Source organism: Mustelus asterias, chromosome 13, assembly GCF_964213995.1.
Source record: "Mustelus asterias chromosome 13, sMusAst1.hap1.1, whole genome shotgun sequence".
NCBI classification, from domain to species: domain Eukaryota; kingdom Metazoa; phylum Chordata; class Chondrichthyes; order Carcharhiniformes; family Triakidae; genus Mustelus; species Mustelus asterias.
The window spans coordinates 59,044,423-59,064,144 of NC_135813.1; the positions used below are offsets into that span (position 1 = coordinate 59,044,423).

Genomic DNA, 19,722 nt, shown 5'->3' on the forward strand with positions numbered 1-19,722 from the left:
CAGCAACCTGTCCTGGGTCTCCTCCTTTCCCCCCCCCCCCCCCCCCCCCTCCCCCCCCCCCCCCCCCCGACTCTCCAACTTTTACAGATGCACCATAGAAAGCATTCTTTCTGGTTGTATCACAGCTTGGCATGTCTCCTGCTCTGCCCAAGACCGCAAGGAACTTGGTCGTGAATGTAGCCCGATCCATCATGCAAACCAGCCTCCCATCCATAGGCTCTGTCTACACTTCCTGCTGCCTCGGCAAAGCAGCCAGCATAATTAAGGACCCCACACATCCCTGACATTCTCTCTTCCACCTTCTGTCAGGAAAAAGATACAAAAGTCTGAGGTCACGTACCAACCAATTCAAGAACAGCTTCTTCCCTGCTGCAGTCAGACTTTTGAATGGACTTCCCTTGCATTAAGTTGATCTTTCTCTACACCCTAGCTATGACTGTAACACATTCTGCACTCTCTCTTTTCCTTCTCTATGAATGGTATACTTTGTCTGTATAGCACGCAAGAAACAGTACTTTTCACTTAATACATGTGACAAATCAAAACATCTAGGCCCATCTGAAAATCCAGCTTGTGTTGCATGGATACACAACATTACCATCAAGTCTCAGCTCTCTCCTGAATTCCCTATCATGGTATGTCGGAAAAGTCCAGAATTCCATCCTAACTGCAGTCCATGGTGCATCCTATTAAGCAGGTAGATTGTCGTCTCCCATTTACCCCAGCATTCAAATACAAAAATGGTGGTGTGCAAAAAACGATGAACTGATGAAAACTGCACCTCCCCGCCCGATCGGTGATCTGCTTAAGGGCAGGCTATCTTGTTTCTCCATGCTTGTGGTCTTGCACTTTGCTGTTTGGTTGCACAGAGGAGTCTCCTGTTTTCAATGAATAATATGACATTGGGAAAGAATATATGCAGTAGTTTCCTGTTGCTTTCCTGATATATGCTTAAAGGAAACACAAATCACTTCCTGTAAGCATCTTCTGGCTGTAAACAGTCATTGTCCCCTGAGATTCAAACTTTTCTGTCAGATGTTACAGAGCAAGTGTTAATTGTATTGCTTTCCCTCTGAACTGCTCATAAATGCAGTTTATTTAGGTTTGTAATGGAACATTGTTTTAATAGGAAGAGATGTTGAGTCTTTTGGTGATGCACAAAGGAGACAGACTGACTAAGCATTTTCCTTCCAATGATCCAATTTTTAAATGCAGCATATAATGTGATACTGAGACATATGCAACAGCAGGATCTCAGGCTTCATCTCTGCTAAGCTGGCTGATGTCGGTGAGTGGCAGGAACACAAAGATTGCTTGTCACATCCACGAGAACGAAAGAGGGAAAATTATCTGGAGTTCAGGTCCTGTCTGCTATTTAATGTTCCCTACAGGAAATATGATAATGAGATCCATGTAATTACCCCATACTGAAATGGCCAACTAAGTTCATTGCAATACTGAGGGAGTGCTGCATAGCTGGAGGTGCCACCTTTTGGACGAAATATAAAACTGATGTTGACTAAATGACAAATGCTTGCCATGATACTGGGAGAACTCCCTGTTCCACTTTAAACAAAGCCATGCTGCTCTTTTGGGTGAAAACGGCATTGCTTGAAGAGGAGCAGGGAGTTCTCCTAGTATTTTAGCAAACATTTGTCATTTAGCCAACATCACAGCAAAGCAGATTATCTGTCATTTGTGGATCCTTGCTGTGCAGTTTTGGTTTTTTTTTCTATACTACAATAGTGGCTATATTTCCAAGGTACTCGATGGGTTATGAACCATTTTGGACTGTCTCGAGTGGCAGGCATCACATAAACATAATTCAGATATTCATTAGAGCATATATAACGTTATACACTCGGAAAGGGAAGAGGACAATTGAAGATGTCACGCTGTATGTGAAACAGCTTGAATTTATAAAGTACCCCTTGTGAAAGAATATGAAATGCTTTGCGAGAAAGAGTTGTATCCCAAGCGAAAAATTATTTATTAGGTTTGGGAGCCAAAAGCATTGGACAATGGAATAAATCATAGGCGTTTAAAAGGAGGGAAGATAGGCAGGAAGGCAAAGTAGTTTTGGAAAGGTTCTGGAGTGCACCAAACGGCTGGCTCTTTAATTGCAATAAGCTAGAGCTCAAGCTTTTATCTCGAATTGGAAGAATAGAGAAATTTATGTTGGGAATCTTAAAGTTAATTTGGTAGAGTTACGGGAGTTGGTGAAGCTGGGCAAGGATGAAAGTCCGTGTCTTCGAGTGCAGAGATTCAATGGTGGTTCTGTTTTATTCATTCCAGGGATGTGGGTGTTGCTAGCCAGACCTGCTGCCCATCCCTAATTGGCTTTGAGAAGATAGTGGTGAGCTGCCGCCTTGAATCACTGCTGTTAGGGAGAGAGTTGCAGGATTTTGACCTAGTGACAGTGAAGGAACCGTAATACATTTCCAAGTCAGGATGATGTGTGGTTTGGAGGGCAACTTCGAGCTAGTGGTGTTCCCATGCATCTACTGCCCTTGTCCTTTTTAGAGTCAGAACATCCATTCCAGGACTTGAGCACAACCTAGGCTGACAATCCAGAGCAGAGCTGAGGGAATGTTACACTGTCAAAAGTGCTGTTTTTCATATGAAACATTAAAATACCCTGTTTGCCCCTTAAGTGGATTTCAAAGCTCTCCTGGCACCTGCACTATTTTGGAGGAGTTGGGGAATTGTGCTGTATCCTGCCTCGATCAACTTTGCAAAAACAAATTATCTGGCCATTCTGTCTCACTTGTTTGTGGGAGTTTGTGCACAAATTTAAGTGCTTTGGAATTTCTGTTGGCTGTGAAGGGCACTATATAAATGCAAGTCTTGTTTTTTCATGGTACTGAAATAAAAGTTAAAGTAAAGTTTATTTACTAGTCACAAGTAAGTCTTACATCAACACTGCAATGTGTTACTGTGAAATTCCCCTAGTCGCCACACTCCAGCGCCTGTTCGGGTCAATTTCAGACTGTGGGAGGAATCCGGAGCTCCTGAAGGAAACCCACGCAGACATGGGGATAACGTGCAAACTCCACACAGACAGTGACCCAAGCCAGGAATCAGACCAGGGTCCCTGGCGCTGTGAGGCAGCAGTGCTAACCACTGCCACCATGCCAATCATGGTACTGAATTACCTAGCCTTTCGGATACTGAATACCAGTAGAAAGAGCATTTGAAACAATGTTCAAATTGATGAAGGCATGTTCCTTCTCTCAATTGCCAGTATCATTTCCATACTATCATTTTCGTAGTATATTTTGATCTAAATCAAATAGGAGTTACTTGTCTGTTTAAAAATATCAAAAAATGATTGCTGTATAACTTTTATTCCTCCTTCAGATATCTGCCACCTGTCCTTGCTGCCACATTGATCCATGCTGCCATTGCACATGTGCTACAATTGGATGTCTCTATGTTTAAAAGCAAAAAGGAACATGATCAGGATGCGGAAAAGCTTATCTGTAGGTATTTACATTATATTTTTTAATTAACTATGTTTTGCAATGTAGTGGGGGAAAAAAAGCTTTCTCTGAATACATTATACTAGGCTTCTGTACAACATTGCTTTAGTACCATCTTTGGGGTGATAAATAATGAATGTTATTGTCCACTGAGAAGCATAAATGTCTGGGCAATAATGGGAGCTATTACATCACCTGTTTGTAGGTTTTCTGGTGCAGGGTATTGCAGAGATACAACGTAGGACTGGAGTAGGCCTTCTAGACTTTGTTCAACGAGACAATGGCTGATCTACCTCAAATCCCACTTTTCCTTGGTTCCTCTGGTATCCAAAAGTCTTTGCTTTATATATGTTTGACAGTTGACCATGCAGACTTCTCTGGGATAGAGAATTACAAAGATTCACAACTGTTTAAATTTTTTCCTCATTTTGGTCCTAAATGGCTGACCCCTTCTCGATTCCCCAGCAAGGGGAAACATTTTCTCAGCATTTCTCCTGTTAACCCCTTAAGAATTTTGCTTCAGTTAGGTCACACCTCATTCTTCTAAACTCCAGAGAATCTAGTCTACTCGATCTCTGCTCGTAGGACTATTCTTTCATCCTAGAAAAACAGTCTAGTGAACCTGTGTTACACATAGCATGCTAGCTTCCTGTGATTCATTTACAAGGCCCCTCTGGAATTGTAACCATTTCCCAGTTGCTAATTGTTTAAAAAAATATATTCTTTATTTTTTCCCCCAAAGTGGATAACTTGAATTGCATTCCATCTGTCACAATCTTGCCCACTCATTCAACCTACCTGTATCCCTCTGCAATGTTTTGTCATCCCCACTGGTTATTTGCTAACTTTGTATTGTCAACAAACTTGGATGCCTCTTGCTGTTAAGTCATTGAACTAAATTGTAAATAGCTGAGGCTTTATCACTACCCTTGTGTTGGTACCTACTGCAACCTGAAAATGTCCCTTTTACTCCTACTCTGCCCTCTGTCCATTAACCAACTGGCCTGTAATTCCCCATACTTTTCATAGCAGGATTATGTTTGATAACATCCAATCCTTGGAAACTGTTTTAGAATTTAAGGAATTCGGAAGATCAAAACCAATTCAAGCATTACCTTTTTGAAACCCTAGGATTCAGGTCCAGGCAATTCATTGCCACTGGCTTCTCCAGTATTTCTTTATCTATGTTGATTTCTTTTAGGCTCTTCAATTGTTGCTAGACCTTTGGTTTCTCATTTCTGGAATGATTTTTATCTTCTACCATGAAGACTTGTTCCTGAGTTGGTTCCTTGTCATATTTATTCAGAAAACTATCTTGCTTGCATTCAATAAACTTATCCTGCACATTAGGTTGAGGGAGCTCGGTCTTTTCTTCTTGGAGAGACGAAGGATGAGAGGTGACCTGATAGAGGTGTACAAGTTGTTGAGAGGTATAGATAGGGTGGATTTTCGGAGGCTTTTTCCCAGGACTGAAATGGCTGCTACGAGAGGACACAGGTTTAAGGTGCTGGGGAGTAGCTACAGAGGAGATGTCAGGGGTAAGTTTTTCACTCAGGGTGGTGGGTGAGTGGAATCGGCTGCCGTCAGTGGTGTTGGAGGCAAACCCGATAGGGTCTTTTAAGAGACTTCTGGATGAGTACATGGAACTTAATAGGATTGAGGGTTATAGGTAAGCCTATATATAAGCCTACGTAGGTAGGGACATGACCGGCGCAACTTGTGGGCCGAAGGGCCTGTTTGTGCTGTATTTTTTCTATGTTCTATTATTGCAGTTTTCAAGCCTATGTAGATTGAAGTCCCCCATAATTGCTGTATTGCCCTAGTTACACACAACTAATTTCCTAATTCATGCTCAGCCATATGCTACAACTGCGGTTTAGAGGTTTATAAACAACTACCAATAATTTTTGCTCCTCTCGCACACCACCCCACCCTCCTCTCCCCCGGCCAAACTGATTGTACTTTTTGATTTTGAGCTTAAAATCTTTACTCCTGTCTTTATTCCAGCGTTCCTAATAGCATTTTCCCTTTTGCTGAATTCTTCTAAAAGTTAACCATCGTAGAATATTTATCGTTCATCTTGGTCATTTTACAACTAGGATTCAATAATGGCTCCTGTATTAAACCTATTTATCTAATTTTTTGCGCATTCAGAAGTGCCTTGAGCTTTGACTTTTTTCTAATTTTCCCTAATATTACCGTGGTCATTAATGCCCTGTTGCCTTTGTTCCACTTCCTATCCCTTCCTAACCTAGTCTGCTTATTTTACCCCAGATTCCACTTCAGAGCTTCAACATTCTCCTTGCTATTTTTAAATTTCTCTTGCTCTCGTGTGCTCTCTTCAAATATCAGAACTCCAGAGAGAGAGAGGGAGAAAACGCCTCTTGCCTTTTGCAGACCTCTGGAGATAGATATCTAATTTCTAACAGGTCCCAGACTTCAGTTTCCAGTGAAGAGAGAAAGAGCTGCTCCTTTCAAGTTCAAACAGCAGCAGCCTGTTTGTCTCTGTAAGCCTCGCTGCACCCATTCGTGTGACTTTCTCTTGTCAATTAACCTAACTAAATTTGACTCTGAAACCCCAGGGGAAAACCCTAAAAATAACAAAACTGCATTAACTTAGATTAAAACAAACACCCCAGTAACTAGGAGCAATTATTCTTCTGCATTATCAGCACGTGGGCTGCTGGTTGCAGACAATCGGCACCATAATCTGAGCTGAAGTATAAAACAGTCCCTTCACCAGAAACATGACGCATACATTTCTCAAAAGCATAGTATCACATTACCTAATCCACATGAAAGTTAAAATCCTGAGTAAAACCACTCTGCCTTTAATTCCCCAGTAAAACCACTCTGCCTTTGCTACACGTTTGCTCGACCTCTGCATTTATACATTCTACCACTTCAAAACTGCTATCAGGGAGGCCTTTACAAAAATCCCATGCAATCTTGTCCACAAATGCTTACTGCATTCCAGACACACCAACACTGCTCTGCTTTAGCTTAATATCTCTATTTACGGATCATTTTTAATAAGTAAATATAAACAAAAAGACTACCTTCCGCTAAGCACTAAACCGGACGAAAATTTAAATACTTGCAACCTCAAGTTAACACAAACCACAAGTGCTAAAGACTAAAGAAGCACTTCCTTACTTGATAAAACACTCAACATCTGACTGGGTTTATAAAGCACCAAGTTCATGGTGTGATCTGAGATTGTGTTTCAATGATCCACCCAACTTGCCATTCATAATTCACTTTCAGTCCCAAGATTACTGACATCCCTATCTTGCAGTTCAAGCCTTCCATGTTTTAAAACTTTTCATATACTCCTTTCCTCAAGCAAGCTTCTGCCCTACCAAAGCACTGACATTTTATGGGTCAAATCATCAATGGCACTTTATGTAACTAAGTCTCTGTTACTCTTACTCTTCCTTGACTCCTCTGCTCCCTTCAACACTAGCAATCTCTTCATTGGCCTTGAATGTCACTTGATCACAGTCCACTTCAGACATTGCTCTTGCCTGTCACGTTGCACGTTCGTCACAAATTATTTTTCTTGCATAACTGCTGTTACCTCTGATGTAATGAAAGGCTTCATCCTCCTATCTTCCTCTTATTCATACACTGCCTATCAATAATGTTATCTAATATAATGGAATAAGTTGTCACATATATGCTGTTGGCTCATAGCTTAGCCTTGCCACTTTCTCTGACCCCATGTGGTTACTTTACCCATTGTCTCTGTGATGCAAAGACCTGGATGAACTAAATCTTCAGCCATGCTTTTTGATTCTTGCAAATGCCTCCTTCCAACTCCAGCTCTCTCCTAATTGTACCTCTGTCTTCCCAGACATGTGGAGAATTGATTTCTTCCTCAATTCTCCCCCATATCTAAGTTACCATCAAGATCTCCACAAATTTGCATTTCTGCTTAACCAAATCTCTCTCCCAAATTCCTCCCTCAGTCATTGACTCTACCTAATACATATTTTTCACCTTGTGAATGAGCTCCAGAATCCTTGCCAACTCCCCTACTTCCACAATTCCTAAATTGTAAGTCATCTCGAACACTGTGGCCCATGTTCTTAATGATATGAAGGTCCATATCTTTGTTCCTGTCCTAGCCAAGATCCATTGGCTTCCCAAAGCTCAGAAAATCAACTTTAAGGTTCTCATCTTCACCTTCAAAGCCTTCCATGGTGTACCCAAACACCACCCCCCTCCCCCCCCCCCCCCCCCCCCCCATCCCCTTCTCACTCCTTTCATTTGTCTGACCCCTTCAGTCAGCCCTACGTCTGTGCTTACACCATTAGCTTCAACACTCAGCTAATTTCTTGTTCATGTCTCCGCCATTAGCAGCCACTCCTAGCTGCAATATCTTCCCTCAAATGCAGTTTTTCAGCAACCCTGACTTTTCTTCTCCTTGGGGCCCTGGTATTTGAGCATTCTTTTTTTAAAAAATGTTTTTAGTGAAGATTTCCATTTTGCAGTTTACCACATGCCACTACAGAACCCAAAATCCAGTACAGTACAGAAAAATCATCATTCAATATATGCAAGTAGAAAAAACTGACAAATACTGACATAATTATGTTATGTTATCAGATGTACCTGTTGTAGTCATTGCCTCATTTTTGCATAGATAATTGAGGGATGTTTCAAAAAGTGAGGGATGTCAGGATAACCAGATAGTAGGATAGAGAACAATTAACAGTGGTGCACACCCTTGCCATGAGGATAACAAAGACAGCTACACACATAAGGGATCATATACCCGCAAATAGGACCTGACTCAGGACCCCCAAGACCACCCCCCCACCCCCACATTATCTCTAGGCATACTGAAGTTGCCATTAGGTTCCACCATCAACAGGATTTCACCTATTACCCCTCATCAAAGAAACCTTAACAGCCCTAATGACATGCTCACCATTTGTTCCAGGAGCCAAATTACCAAGCAACCAATGTCACTGTTCATGCAGCCAAGAAAATACAAAAAAAATCGACCTGAGAAAAGCAGGATAACCACGCATAAACTGACCATTGTGGGGTGTGCATTAGTAAATATGCCTGAGGCGCCAATGACAACAGGATACATATATCTGCACCCTAATAGGCTATCGAGGAATCTTTAACCCCAAGATGATTAAAATACCAAAAAAAGTGACGCCATAAGATCTAACATGGGGTTTTCCTCATCTACTTTTAGGACTTATAAGGCCATACACACTACCTCTATACCATACTGCTTGCCCACAACCCTACTGTGGTGCTACTCATCTTATCTATAAAACAAAGCAAAGGATACCTAAATAAATATTCCCTCACTGAAAATGCATGGATTTCAACAAAACAAAAGGGTAAATGTAGCACAACCCTAATGTCATGCAACCAATCCAGCATGCTCCCTAATGGAATGAAGGAGACTAATTATCTGTTCACAATTAGGAAAATATATCTGTTGCAAACACTCGAATCCGAAGGATTTGAATTTGACACATATCCAGCAGCAAGGCCCCCTTACCCAACCCACTCCCTCAGCACCACACGACAAGACCAAAATTGAATGCAAACAGTATCAGACTTGGGTCTTCCTCCCCTCACCGCCAGAATATACTGGTGGATAAGTTTGGTTACAAATAAATAGATATCTCTGGTTTTCAATGGATAGCAGCATAAGCAGAATAACAGGTGACATGCTCCTCTGTGCTCGTATATCATATGTTCTTGTCAGGATAAAAGACAGCTTCATAAAACCAGGAGTACAATCACGAGGGGAGAAAATTTCAGGATTAATGATGAACTAACTGCAGGTTAATTTATCCATCCACGGATCTTGGAAAAAGCCAAAACCACAACAGGATTGTCGAGCAAAATCGAGGATCCATCCAAAAACTCTGCACCTCTGCTGTGCTGTTGCCCAAACCTCCTGGTGAAGAAAGATCTAGGCCTCAGCAGGCAGTGAGGTCTCGTCCCGTCTGGCTGCCTCCAGCCCTTCTCGACGAACACATATGCCCAATGATTGGAATCTTTGACCGACCCCAGGCCATGAAGATTGGATACAATAGGCCCCATCAAACTTGAAATGTCCAGTCTTTAAATCAAGGTTGTGAAAGCATGGCAGCCAGTTCTCAAATTCAGCCAGGAATTCATCCTCACTCTTGGGAGACGGCCCCCAGGTCCCTGAATTCACCAGGATATTTGACATACCATGCAGCAGGATTTCCGAGAACTGAAGATGAGCCTCCACTGAGGAAACTGCACTCTTCCTTAACAGGAATCTGAGAAGCCAGAAAGAGGCCATTCAGCCCACTGAGTCTGTACCGACCACAATCCCACCCAGACCCTATTCCCATAACCCCACATTTACCTGCTAATCCCCCTGACACTAGGGTCAATTTAACATGGCCAACCAACCTAACCCGTACGTTTTTGGAATTGTATCTCCACTCATTTTCTTATGGATATTTTGCAGTTCATCAATGTGAGCACCAATGACAGTCGAGGCTGTCATCCACAACTTTACTTAGTGGTCATCAACATCTCTGCTTGTGAAATTGCAAGAGTGCGAGTCTGCTCACAAGCAAAAACAACTTGTAAACAAGGCTGCATTCCTTGCACCCATCACCCTCCGCACCCCCCCCATTCGTTTTTGTCTTGATCTTGAACAACTTTGTTTACAAGAAGTTAAAGTTGATACAGTTATTGAACACTGCAAATGGCAGACTGGCTGTAGATAGCTGGGATGTGCACCTCCAGAAAGTGCTTTGAAAATGGTAAACTCAGTGCATGGTCCTTCAGTTCAGTTTATTGTCTGAACCCAGTAGTCAGTAATAGCTTTAGTTTTTCTGTGACTGTAGCACCTTAAACAATTTGTTCCACATGTATCATTATTGGGATTTACCTGTTAGTTCCAATTGATAATTTATTATGGCTCTTATTTTTAGGGCTTCCAACCTTTGGAATTAAGTCATCACAGAGGTTAAAAAAAAAGTTATTGTGCTGCTTTGTAATGAATTACTTGTATAAGGAGATCAAACTAATGAGAATGTTAGATGACCTACTTTTGGTGGTGTTTGCTTCTTTTCAGTAGTATAGCATCTACTTACAAAGTGCCCTTCGAAAGGGCAGTATCCTCTGATTTTTTTTCGCCTTATTTGTTTTGGCCTTTTTGTAACTTGGCTGAAGTGCATTCACTAAATGTAGATGCCATACCAGGTGCTGCAACTCAAAGCTCAGTATGATACTCTGATTTTCCTTTTTCGCAAGCATTAAATTTTAAATTTGGGGATTGAAGTGAAATTGCCGAGCAATGTTGCACAGGCACGCCCAGTTTAATGTGGCTTGTCTGACGTTACTTCCTGTTATACAATTCAATTCTTGAAATAGTCACTTCCTCAATCTGCATAAATCGGACCCTTGGCAAAATACAATCAGCTTGCTTCTTATATCTGTTCTGATACTAAATGCAAAGTATATCAGAACTCAGTACATTGCTTGGAAGCAAGAGCAGTGTGTCCCTTTTCCTAGCAAAACACATTCTTAATTTTACTTGTTATGCCTTGAGTGCACCTTTTCGTGAATGTTAGCAGCAAAGTTGTGCGAATATAGTTTGAGAAAGCAGAATACAGTGAATGTAGAAATTAGATAACTGAGCGGAAAGTTACTGAAAATTGAATTTAGTAATTTTAATTATGAGGAGCAAACTGTAGCTGACAATTTTGCTGGAATTTTTACAGGGATGGAGCAGTCTCTGGCACAGCCAAAATGGCACTGGAGCTTTGTTTTTTGAAGTCCTGGCCCCAAACTGCATCGAACATTTTTGCCAGGGTGTGTGGGATTGTGGTATCCACGTGTAGCTCACTTGAGGCAACTGCGTATGTAAAAGTGCAACTGCTTTCAGTCAGTTCCAATTTTCATTAGTGGGATGCCCAGAACACGATTTAATGGGCTTTATACATTTCTAGAGATGGTGTAAAATTACTGGAGTTCTTTGGAGAGTAGGGAAAGGTACATGCCCTTTATGATCATTACAAGAACTGTTGAGCTAGCAGGGCATTTAAATCTCTGGCCTTTAAATTTTATGAAAGCTGCGGTTTTGCCTGTTATTTCAATTTGTCCGTTGACAAAAACCTGAGGGCTTATAATTATCACAGTGGGTCCTGAGGTCTGCCCATGGTGGATACTGCATGGAGGGTGTAAAGACAAAGGGTGATGGTTGGGGGTGCATTGGTGGGCATGAGTTGGCATAAGGGCTATAAAGGATCATGGGTGCAGGGCATGGATTGGCATGGAGAGTTTCAGGGTGAGGGCTAGAGGGATGGGTTTTTTTTCATAGCTGGGACAAAATCCCAAGCACAGGGCAGACCTTTCGCACAGCCTGCTTCTGCATTGCGACAGCACCTGTGGCTGCCTCAGCTTTGTTTCCAGGGCAGTGGGCCCTAACACCATTTAGCACCCGACATCCCCGGAACAAAAATGAGAACATCCAGGGTACCTGCTCCCGAGTCAGGTTCGCAGAGCCAGAAACTTCCCTGATTCTGCATTTCTGATTCTGGAGTAAAAATGCAGGCTTTAACTGGACCCTTGTTCTATTGCCCCAACTTGACATGAATTCTCAGTGTGAGCGTCTACCCAAAATTAATATGGACCATCTCAATTTGGCTCTTAATGGGCATGTGTCAGGAACACAAATAGCCCATAGTTTAATAGATATAAAATTTTCAGGACAGCTGAGGGGTACAAGGTGTGGTGGGCGTGAGAAACAGTTGTTGCACAGAAGGATCAGAAACTGAATTGCGGTAGAGGCACATTTACAGTTCATTATTAAGTGTTCTTGTATTAAAAATGTGGTAACATGGCCTCTTTTTAAGGGGTGATCCTTTGCGGGCCATGCATTGGGACCGGACCCTATGGGAAGCCAGGCCAATTGGCTGGGATGGGGAGAAGAGAGTAGACCTGTGTGTTTCTGTTAGACCTTTTATCTTGTATATATTTATATTCATTAATAAATCCTTTGTTGTTGGAGCCACATTGAGATGCCTCCAGTTATTACACTGCCAATGAGGAAAAACGACGTCAGTCAGGAGATTGCAATGCACAATTAGAGAGGGAGGAAAGTTATCGTCAAAGCAAAGAATAAAGAGGCACAGACACCCTTGAGATGCCTTTAATCAGGAAGATAGAATAGTTTGACCCAGTGTTGGGGGCAATATATTCAGGGTACAACAGTTCTTTGTGGCTAATGAAGAACACTGCGGAGGAAAAGCAAAAGATGGTACTACTGAGTCTGTAGCCCCCAAAGTTAGAACCTAATGAGGAATCTAACGTCACCTGACGCTCAGGACGCTAAGTCTTTCGATCCAGTAGTGGGACTTGCCAAAGGTCATTTTAACCCCCAATCTTCAATCATCATGTTGAGGTATAAGTTTCATTTGGCTGAGTGAACGAGGGTAGATGGCCCCTGGGACAGTGGCCAGACTATGATGATTAGCAGAGCACTGTGAATTCAGCCCAGCTTTTGGGGAGATGTTAAGAGACCATTTGGTCTGTGGGATTAACCGCCTCACAAACACAAAGCTGCTGGCTGAGACTAAAATCTCTTTGGAAAAAGCCATAGTGATGACCCAGGTGACTGTGCTGAGCAAGGCATAAGTAAATTACAGGGGGGCCCAACAATGTGAACCATTTGAAACGACCGCTGCGAGGAACAGAGCCCAAGAGGGGTAGTACAGCACCAGAGATGGAAGCTTGTTTCCGGTGTGGGGGAGAGCACCCCCAGGAAACATGCAGGAAGGGTCATTTGCAGGCTTGATGCAGATTAAAGCAGGCAAGACAGAACACAAAAACAAATCACAAAGGGAACACTATTAGACCAACTGATTGAAGAATCCAACAAGGGATTCAAAACTTGTACTTTAAGCCAGATCCAACTCAACAAGGTGCCATCTAGCAAGATAGTCCTGTTAGAGCTCTTATGTTGGAGGCCAACACAGGAGCTGTGGTCACAGTCATAAATGAACAAGCATTCAGATACCTCCAGAAAGGTCTGCAGCCCTTGAGGTTGAGTCCTTTCAAAGTATTTTATCAACCTATACAGGAGAGATGCTGAAGACAGAGTCAGTTGCAGTAACAGTATCCTATAAGCACCAGACAACACAGTTACCAGTTTTTGTGATGGAGGGTGACAGACCTTGTCTCATAGATTGAGACTGGTTGGAACAGATAAAGGTGGATTGGTTGGAGATGTTGAATGTTTGGTATGGAGGTTTTCTTGCTCCTGTGCAGTTACTCGGAGGTTTTCTGGAAGGAACTGGGCCAAATAAAAGGGGCTAAAGCCAAAATATGCTTAAACCTCTTGCTACACCAACATTCTTTTGAGCCTGTCCAGTGTCTTATGCACTTCATAAAGTGGATGTGGAGTTAAAAGTATTGGAAAACGTGGGTATCATAAAACCAGTATAGTTGTCTGAATGAGCTGTGCTATTTTGAAGCCTCATCATTCTGAGAATCTGTGGGGACTACAAGTTAACTGTGAACTGAGGAGATAGATAGATACCCCATTCCAAGGATTGAGGATCTCTATGCAAAATTAACAGTGGGCCTTAAGTTAGATCTTTAGACTGGAGCTGGACGAAGACCCCCAAAAGTTGGTCACCATTAACATTCACAAAGGGTTATATCAGTACACTGCCTGCCGTTTGGGGTCTCTTCAGCTAGTGCCATCTTCCAGCGTACTATGGAAATTTAGTTGCAGGACTCCCTAAAGTGGAGGTGTACTTGGGTAGTGTCCTAATTACTGGAGTGTTCCCTGAGAAACACATGGCAAACCTAAAAGAGGTCCTAAAAGATTTAAAGAAGCGAGCATCCGCTTAAAATGAGAGAAATGCACCTTCCAGGTAGATAAGGTTACGTACCTTGGCTTCAAGGTAGGTACTAAAGGTTTGCATCCCCGAGAGGGCAAGATGAAAGCCATAAAAGAAATACCACAACCTAGGAATGTGATGGAGTTAAGGTAAACTATTACGGGAGATTCCTGCAGAATGTGTCAACAACTCTAGCCCCATTACATCAGCTCCTGAAGAAGCATCAATTATGGAAATGGGGAGAGAGGCAAAAGGAGGTGTTTGTCAGGTCGAGCAAGCTTATAGTCATCAACAATACTTGTACATTTTTATCCAACCAAACCATTGGTAGTTACCTGTAATGCATCACCATACGGAGTAGGGGCAGTCCATTCCCACAAGATGTCAGACGGAATAAAGGCCAATTGCATTTGCGTCAAGAACCTTATCCAAGGCTGAAAATAAAAATTCTCAAATTAACAAGGATAGTCTGATGGTAATCTATGCGGCGAATAAGTTTTTTTTATACATATATTATATGTGGAAGGCACTTTATCATTTTATCCGACCACAAGCCATTGTTAAGATTGTTTCAAGAGGATAAACCTGTGCCGCCAATTACCTTGTGAGGGTATAGAGATGGGCCTTGTTGGCTGAGTACAGCTACTCCTTTCGGCATAGACTAGGGACACACACACTGAACGAGGATGCACTTAGCTACCACCCACTGCCGTGGACTGTACCGTCACTACCTATGCCACAAGAAATATTGTCAGCATTGCACCTGCTAGTTTCAGCTGCCCATACAAAGCCTTGCACCGAGAGGGATCCATTGCTCTTCAAAGTTAAGAGGATGGTGTTACAAGGTTTTCGTTATGACAAGTCTGAGCAGATCAGACCCTACCTACTGTGAAGGACGGTGATAACATGAAGATGGTATATTATTGTGGAGATCTCGTGTTATAGTGCTACTCCAGGGGCAACAACTTTTACTGCAGGAGTTGCATGGTGCACACCCTGGGCAAAGTAGGATGAAGGCACTGGCCCAAAGCCATGTCCAGTGACAGAGCATCGACAAGGCAATTAAAGGAATGGTTAGCCTGTGCCTGAGTTGTTAAACCCAGCAGTCATTTTTGCCGTGAGCAAATATGCACCATAGGAGTGACATGGCCAGCCATGATTGCACATAGACTTCACAGAACTGTTCATGGGACATATGTTCCTCATCCTGGTTGATGCACATTCAAAGTGGCTAGATGTCCAGCTAATCTATAACGGCCACAGCCACCATCAACAGATTATGATAGATTTTTGCATTCATGGCATCCCTGAGGTCTTGGTGTCAGACAATGACACTGCATTTACAAATGAAGAGTTGCACAGATTTGTCAAGTCAACTGTGATACATGTTGGTTCAGCTCTATCACCCAACCTTGAATGGCTTGGCAGAGCAAGCTGTACAAACATTTTAAATCTTCTATGAAAAAGCAAGCTCACAGGCCATTGATTTTACGTTTGGCAAATTTCTTGCTGTTGTCCACTAAACGCTCCCACCGGCTTTACACCAGCTGAACTATTAATGGGAAGACTCTTATGAATTCACTTGGATTTGGTATTTCCAGATTTGTTGGGGAGGATGGAAACTAAGCACGCCTCCCAGAAAGAGCACCATGACTCGAAGAAAAGGGACAGAGCGTTCCCAGGTTGATGACTTAGTCAGGACGAGAGATTTTGGTGGTGGACCAGCCTGGGTTTTGGGAAGAATTGTAGAGAGAATAGGACTAGTTTTGTGTGTTTACAAGGTTGCCATGTGAAAAACATGTGAATCACTTAAGGGGAGAGAGCGGGGCCTGATCCAAGGGACCAACAGGTGTGTTCTGCTGTGGACTCAAAAGTGTGCCAGTTACGGAACTGAGGATACCTGGAACCTCTGCTGAGCCTATGCAGCCTCTGGCTTCTGTAGCTGGGGAGGAACAAGCCACTGGGGAGGATGTCGACCCTGGACTGATTTTGCTTTTCTCTTTGGCTGAACCTGATTCATTGCTTACTGAAGAGCCCTGTGTTGAGTTGAGGTATTCCACAATAGTCCAAAAGTCTCTGAATCAATTGATTTTTGTGAATGGACTTTCCCTTAGCTATGTATAATATTGTTTCTCTTTTGTTTTCACTCCTAGGTGGACTCAAGTTGGGAAGGGGGAAGGAATGTAGTAATGTGGCCTCTTTTTAAGGGACGATCCTTTGTGGGCCATGTGGTTGGATTGGACCCTATGGAGCAGCTCCGTGGGAAGCCGGGCCAACCGAGAGCAAGGGTGCACATTCTGGGACAGGGAGGACCTTCAGTTGGAGCCAGGGAGGAGAAGAGAGTAGACCCTGTGCGAGTGTTTCTGTCAGAATCTTATCTTGTATATATTTATATTAGTTGTTAAACCCTTAGTTGTTGGAGCCACATTGAGTTGCCTCCAGTTTTTAAAAAGTGATAGAATTTAACTTTTGGTTGATTAATTCTGACTGAGTGGGCAGTATTATGTTTCCCACTATGAACAACACCAAAAGGAAAAATTCTACCCAAGATTTGAGGAACAAGTTCTAGATTATCATAATTGTGGGACTTTTGGATAATTTGGAAGTCTGGTACCTTTGCAGGGCCTGGGTAAAATGCCCTGTTGGAGAGTTGGTGCAGACTTGATGGGCCAAATGGCTTCCTTCTGCACTGTAGGGATTCTATGATCCTTCTACGACTGGGGTATTGAAGGATCGGAATTGAACCATACAGATCAGAAGGACCTAGCATGATTGCGGGCCTTCATCTGGGAAAGCTTGACTGGCTGTAATTGCAGTGTTATAACTGGCTCCCTTCCCACTCTACTCGGTAAGAATGTATTCCTGCACTTGATACTTGTTGAGAATAGGATTCGACCTGACTTAAATGCGTCCAATGATTAATTAGTCTATGGCCACAATACCCAGGGTTGTACATTGTTGTGGTCAGTATCCTATGATTTTCCACCAAACCACTAATGGACAGAAAATTGTGCATTGGCAAACACAGAAGCTGATGAAACCTGTCTTCCTGTGTAGGCTACCATACAAAAACTACTAGCTACTAAGAAAGGTACTAGAAGGCAAGCAGTGTCGATGAAACTATACTCAACAAGTGTTGTTTTCACGAGTGGAAGGAGAAAATTGGAGAAGGAAATGTTTTGGGTATTGGGACGAAACCTTTTTCAACAACCACAATATTTGTGCTCCATTTATTTTCTTATGGAGGTGGGAAAATAAACTGTGATTGGTGAGAGTATATGATACCTTACTGAGAAACTTACAGTACAAGAGTAATTCCCTTGACCATGGGGAGAGGGGAGGTTATGCTTTTTTGCTATTTCTTTACCAGCTTTTCTTTCAGTTTTGTAATGCACTAGCATTGCAACATTTTAAGTAGCTTGTCTGCATATTTTAATTTTCATCTGTAATAACCACTCCTTACACCACCTACAAGCTTTTATGGTTCATTCTACATCTGTGTACAATTCATGATCATCTATGCTTCGTGAACAAAAACTGCATATACAGAAAATTGTGACATTGATATATTTTTATTCATTTATGGGATGTAGGCATCATTGCTAAGCCAATGTTTATTGCCAGATAGATGATGACTCTATCAATTCATACTAGCTCAATTGTTTAATCACTGTCCTTCATGATAGAAGGGAATTATAATACATTACCAAAGACATTTTGCTCCCGTGAGAACCGTATTTTCAGGGCACTCAAACAGGCAGGCTAATATGCAGCTGATAAGTCCAAGTGACAAGTAAGCAGGAATTTATCCAGCATCGATGACTGGTCAGATCTAACAAAAGATTGTGATTCTGAAACTCATCAAACTTTTTGTAATAACAGCACAGTGGTTAGCGTGCTTTTCACTACTGCCAACGCTCCAGATAAATTCACATGATAAGGGATTACAGAGTCGATTTGTCAGTGTAGAATCCTCTGGAATTAAGAGTGTGCCAATTTGGAAAGTTCAAAAACAAAACCTGACCATTATTTAAAATGTGAAAAATTAATGGTCCTGACTCATCAGGATATCAGAAACTTAGAGTAGATTCGAATAAACCAAGATAAAACACTAACATCTAGTTGGCCTTGGGAAGGTGGTGGTAGCTGCCTCCTTGAACTCCTGCAGTCTGAGGTGTAGGCACACCCATGTGCTGTTAGGGAAGGAATTATAAGGTTTTGACCCAACAACAGTGAAGGAATGGCGATATTTCCCCAAGTTAAGATGGTGAGTAACTTGGAGGAAAACCTCCCAGGTGATGGGTATTTAAAATGAAATCCTAAATTGAAAGCTGATATTTGAATTAGCTGAAGTTTAATGTTTTATCTTGGTTTATTCGAATCTACTCTAAGTTTCTGATATCCTGATGAGTCAGGACCATTAATTTTTCACATTTTAAATAATGGTCAGGTTTTGTTTTTGAACTTTCCAAATTGGCACACTCTTAATTCCAGAGGACACTACACTGACAAATAGACTACGTAATCCCTTTATCATGTGAATTTATCTGGAGCGTTGGCAGTAGTGAAAAGCACGCTAACCACTGTGCTGTTATTACAAAAAGTTTGATGAGTTTCAGAATCACAACCTTTTGTTTGATCTGACCAGTCATCGGTGCTGGATAAATTCCTGCTTACTTGTCACTTGGACTTGTCGCTGCTATTAGCCTGCCTGTTTTAGTGCCCTGAAAATATTGTTCTCTGTTCTCACGGGAGCAAAATGTCTTTGGTAATGTACTATAATTCCCTTCTATAATGAAGGACAGTGATCAAACAATTGAGCTAGTATGAATTGATAGTCATCGTCTATTTGTGAAGGCTAGGTCACATCTGTCTAGCCTAGTTGCATTTTGAAATCTCATAATATGGTTGCCCTTCCAACAAAGCCCTGCAAATTATTTCTCTTCAGGTACTTATCCAATTCTCTTTTGAAAGCCATCATTGAATCTCACTCCACCACACTCGGGCAGTGTATTCCAGAACCTAACCACTTATTGTGAATAACATTTTTCCTTGCGCTGCTGTTAGGTTTTTTATCAGTTGCTTTAAATTGTTCATCTTTTTGTTTTTATTACTCTGTCTATTGGCTTAGCACCCTTGAAAGGACCTTGTTATCGCATGATCTCATTGATAATGTAGACCCTGTGGACTGCATTTAAGTAGATTCAGCAGAATGATCCTGCTGCAAAGTTGAGTAGAGTAATTGTAGATTGAAAAGTAGGATGTTAGAATTTGGTGTTTGAAATTGTAAAATGTTAGGGAGAAAGCATTGCATGGTCCTTTTAAAAAGGTGGTGCTTTTTCTATGCTTGGGGAGTTAAAAAAAAAATG

General features: G+C 42.0%; 1 protein-coding gene across 1 annotated transcript in view; it reads left to right on the forward strand.

The window, feature by feature from the left end:
- ppm1f (protein phosphatase, Mg2+/Mn2+ dependent, 1F) overlaps positions 1-19,722 on the forward strand; it is a 76,286-nt gene that overhangs the window by 18,895 nt on the left and 37,669 nt on the right. The window contains exon 2 of the mRNA XM_078226842.1: positions 3,361-3,482. Coding sequence (XP_078082968.1) covers positions 3,361-3,482 — 122 coding nt within the window. The remainder of the gene's footprint in view (positions 1-3,360; positions 3,483-19,722) is intronic.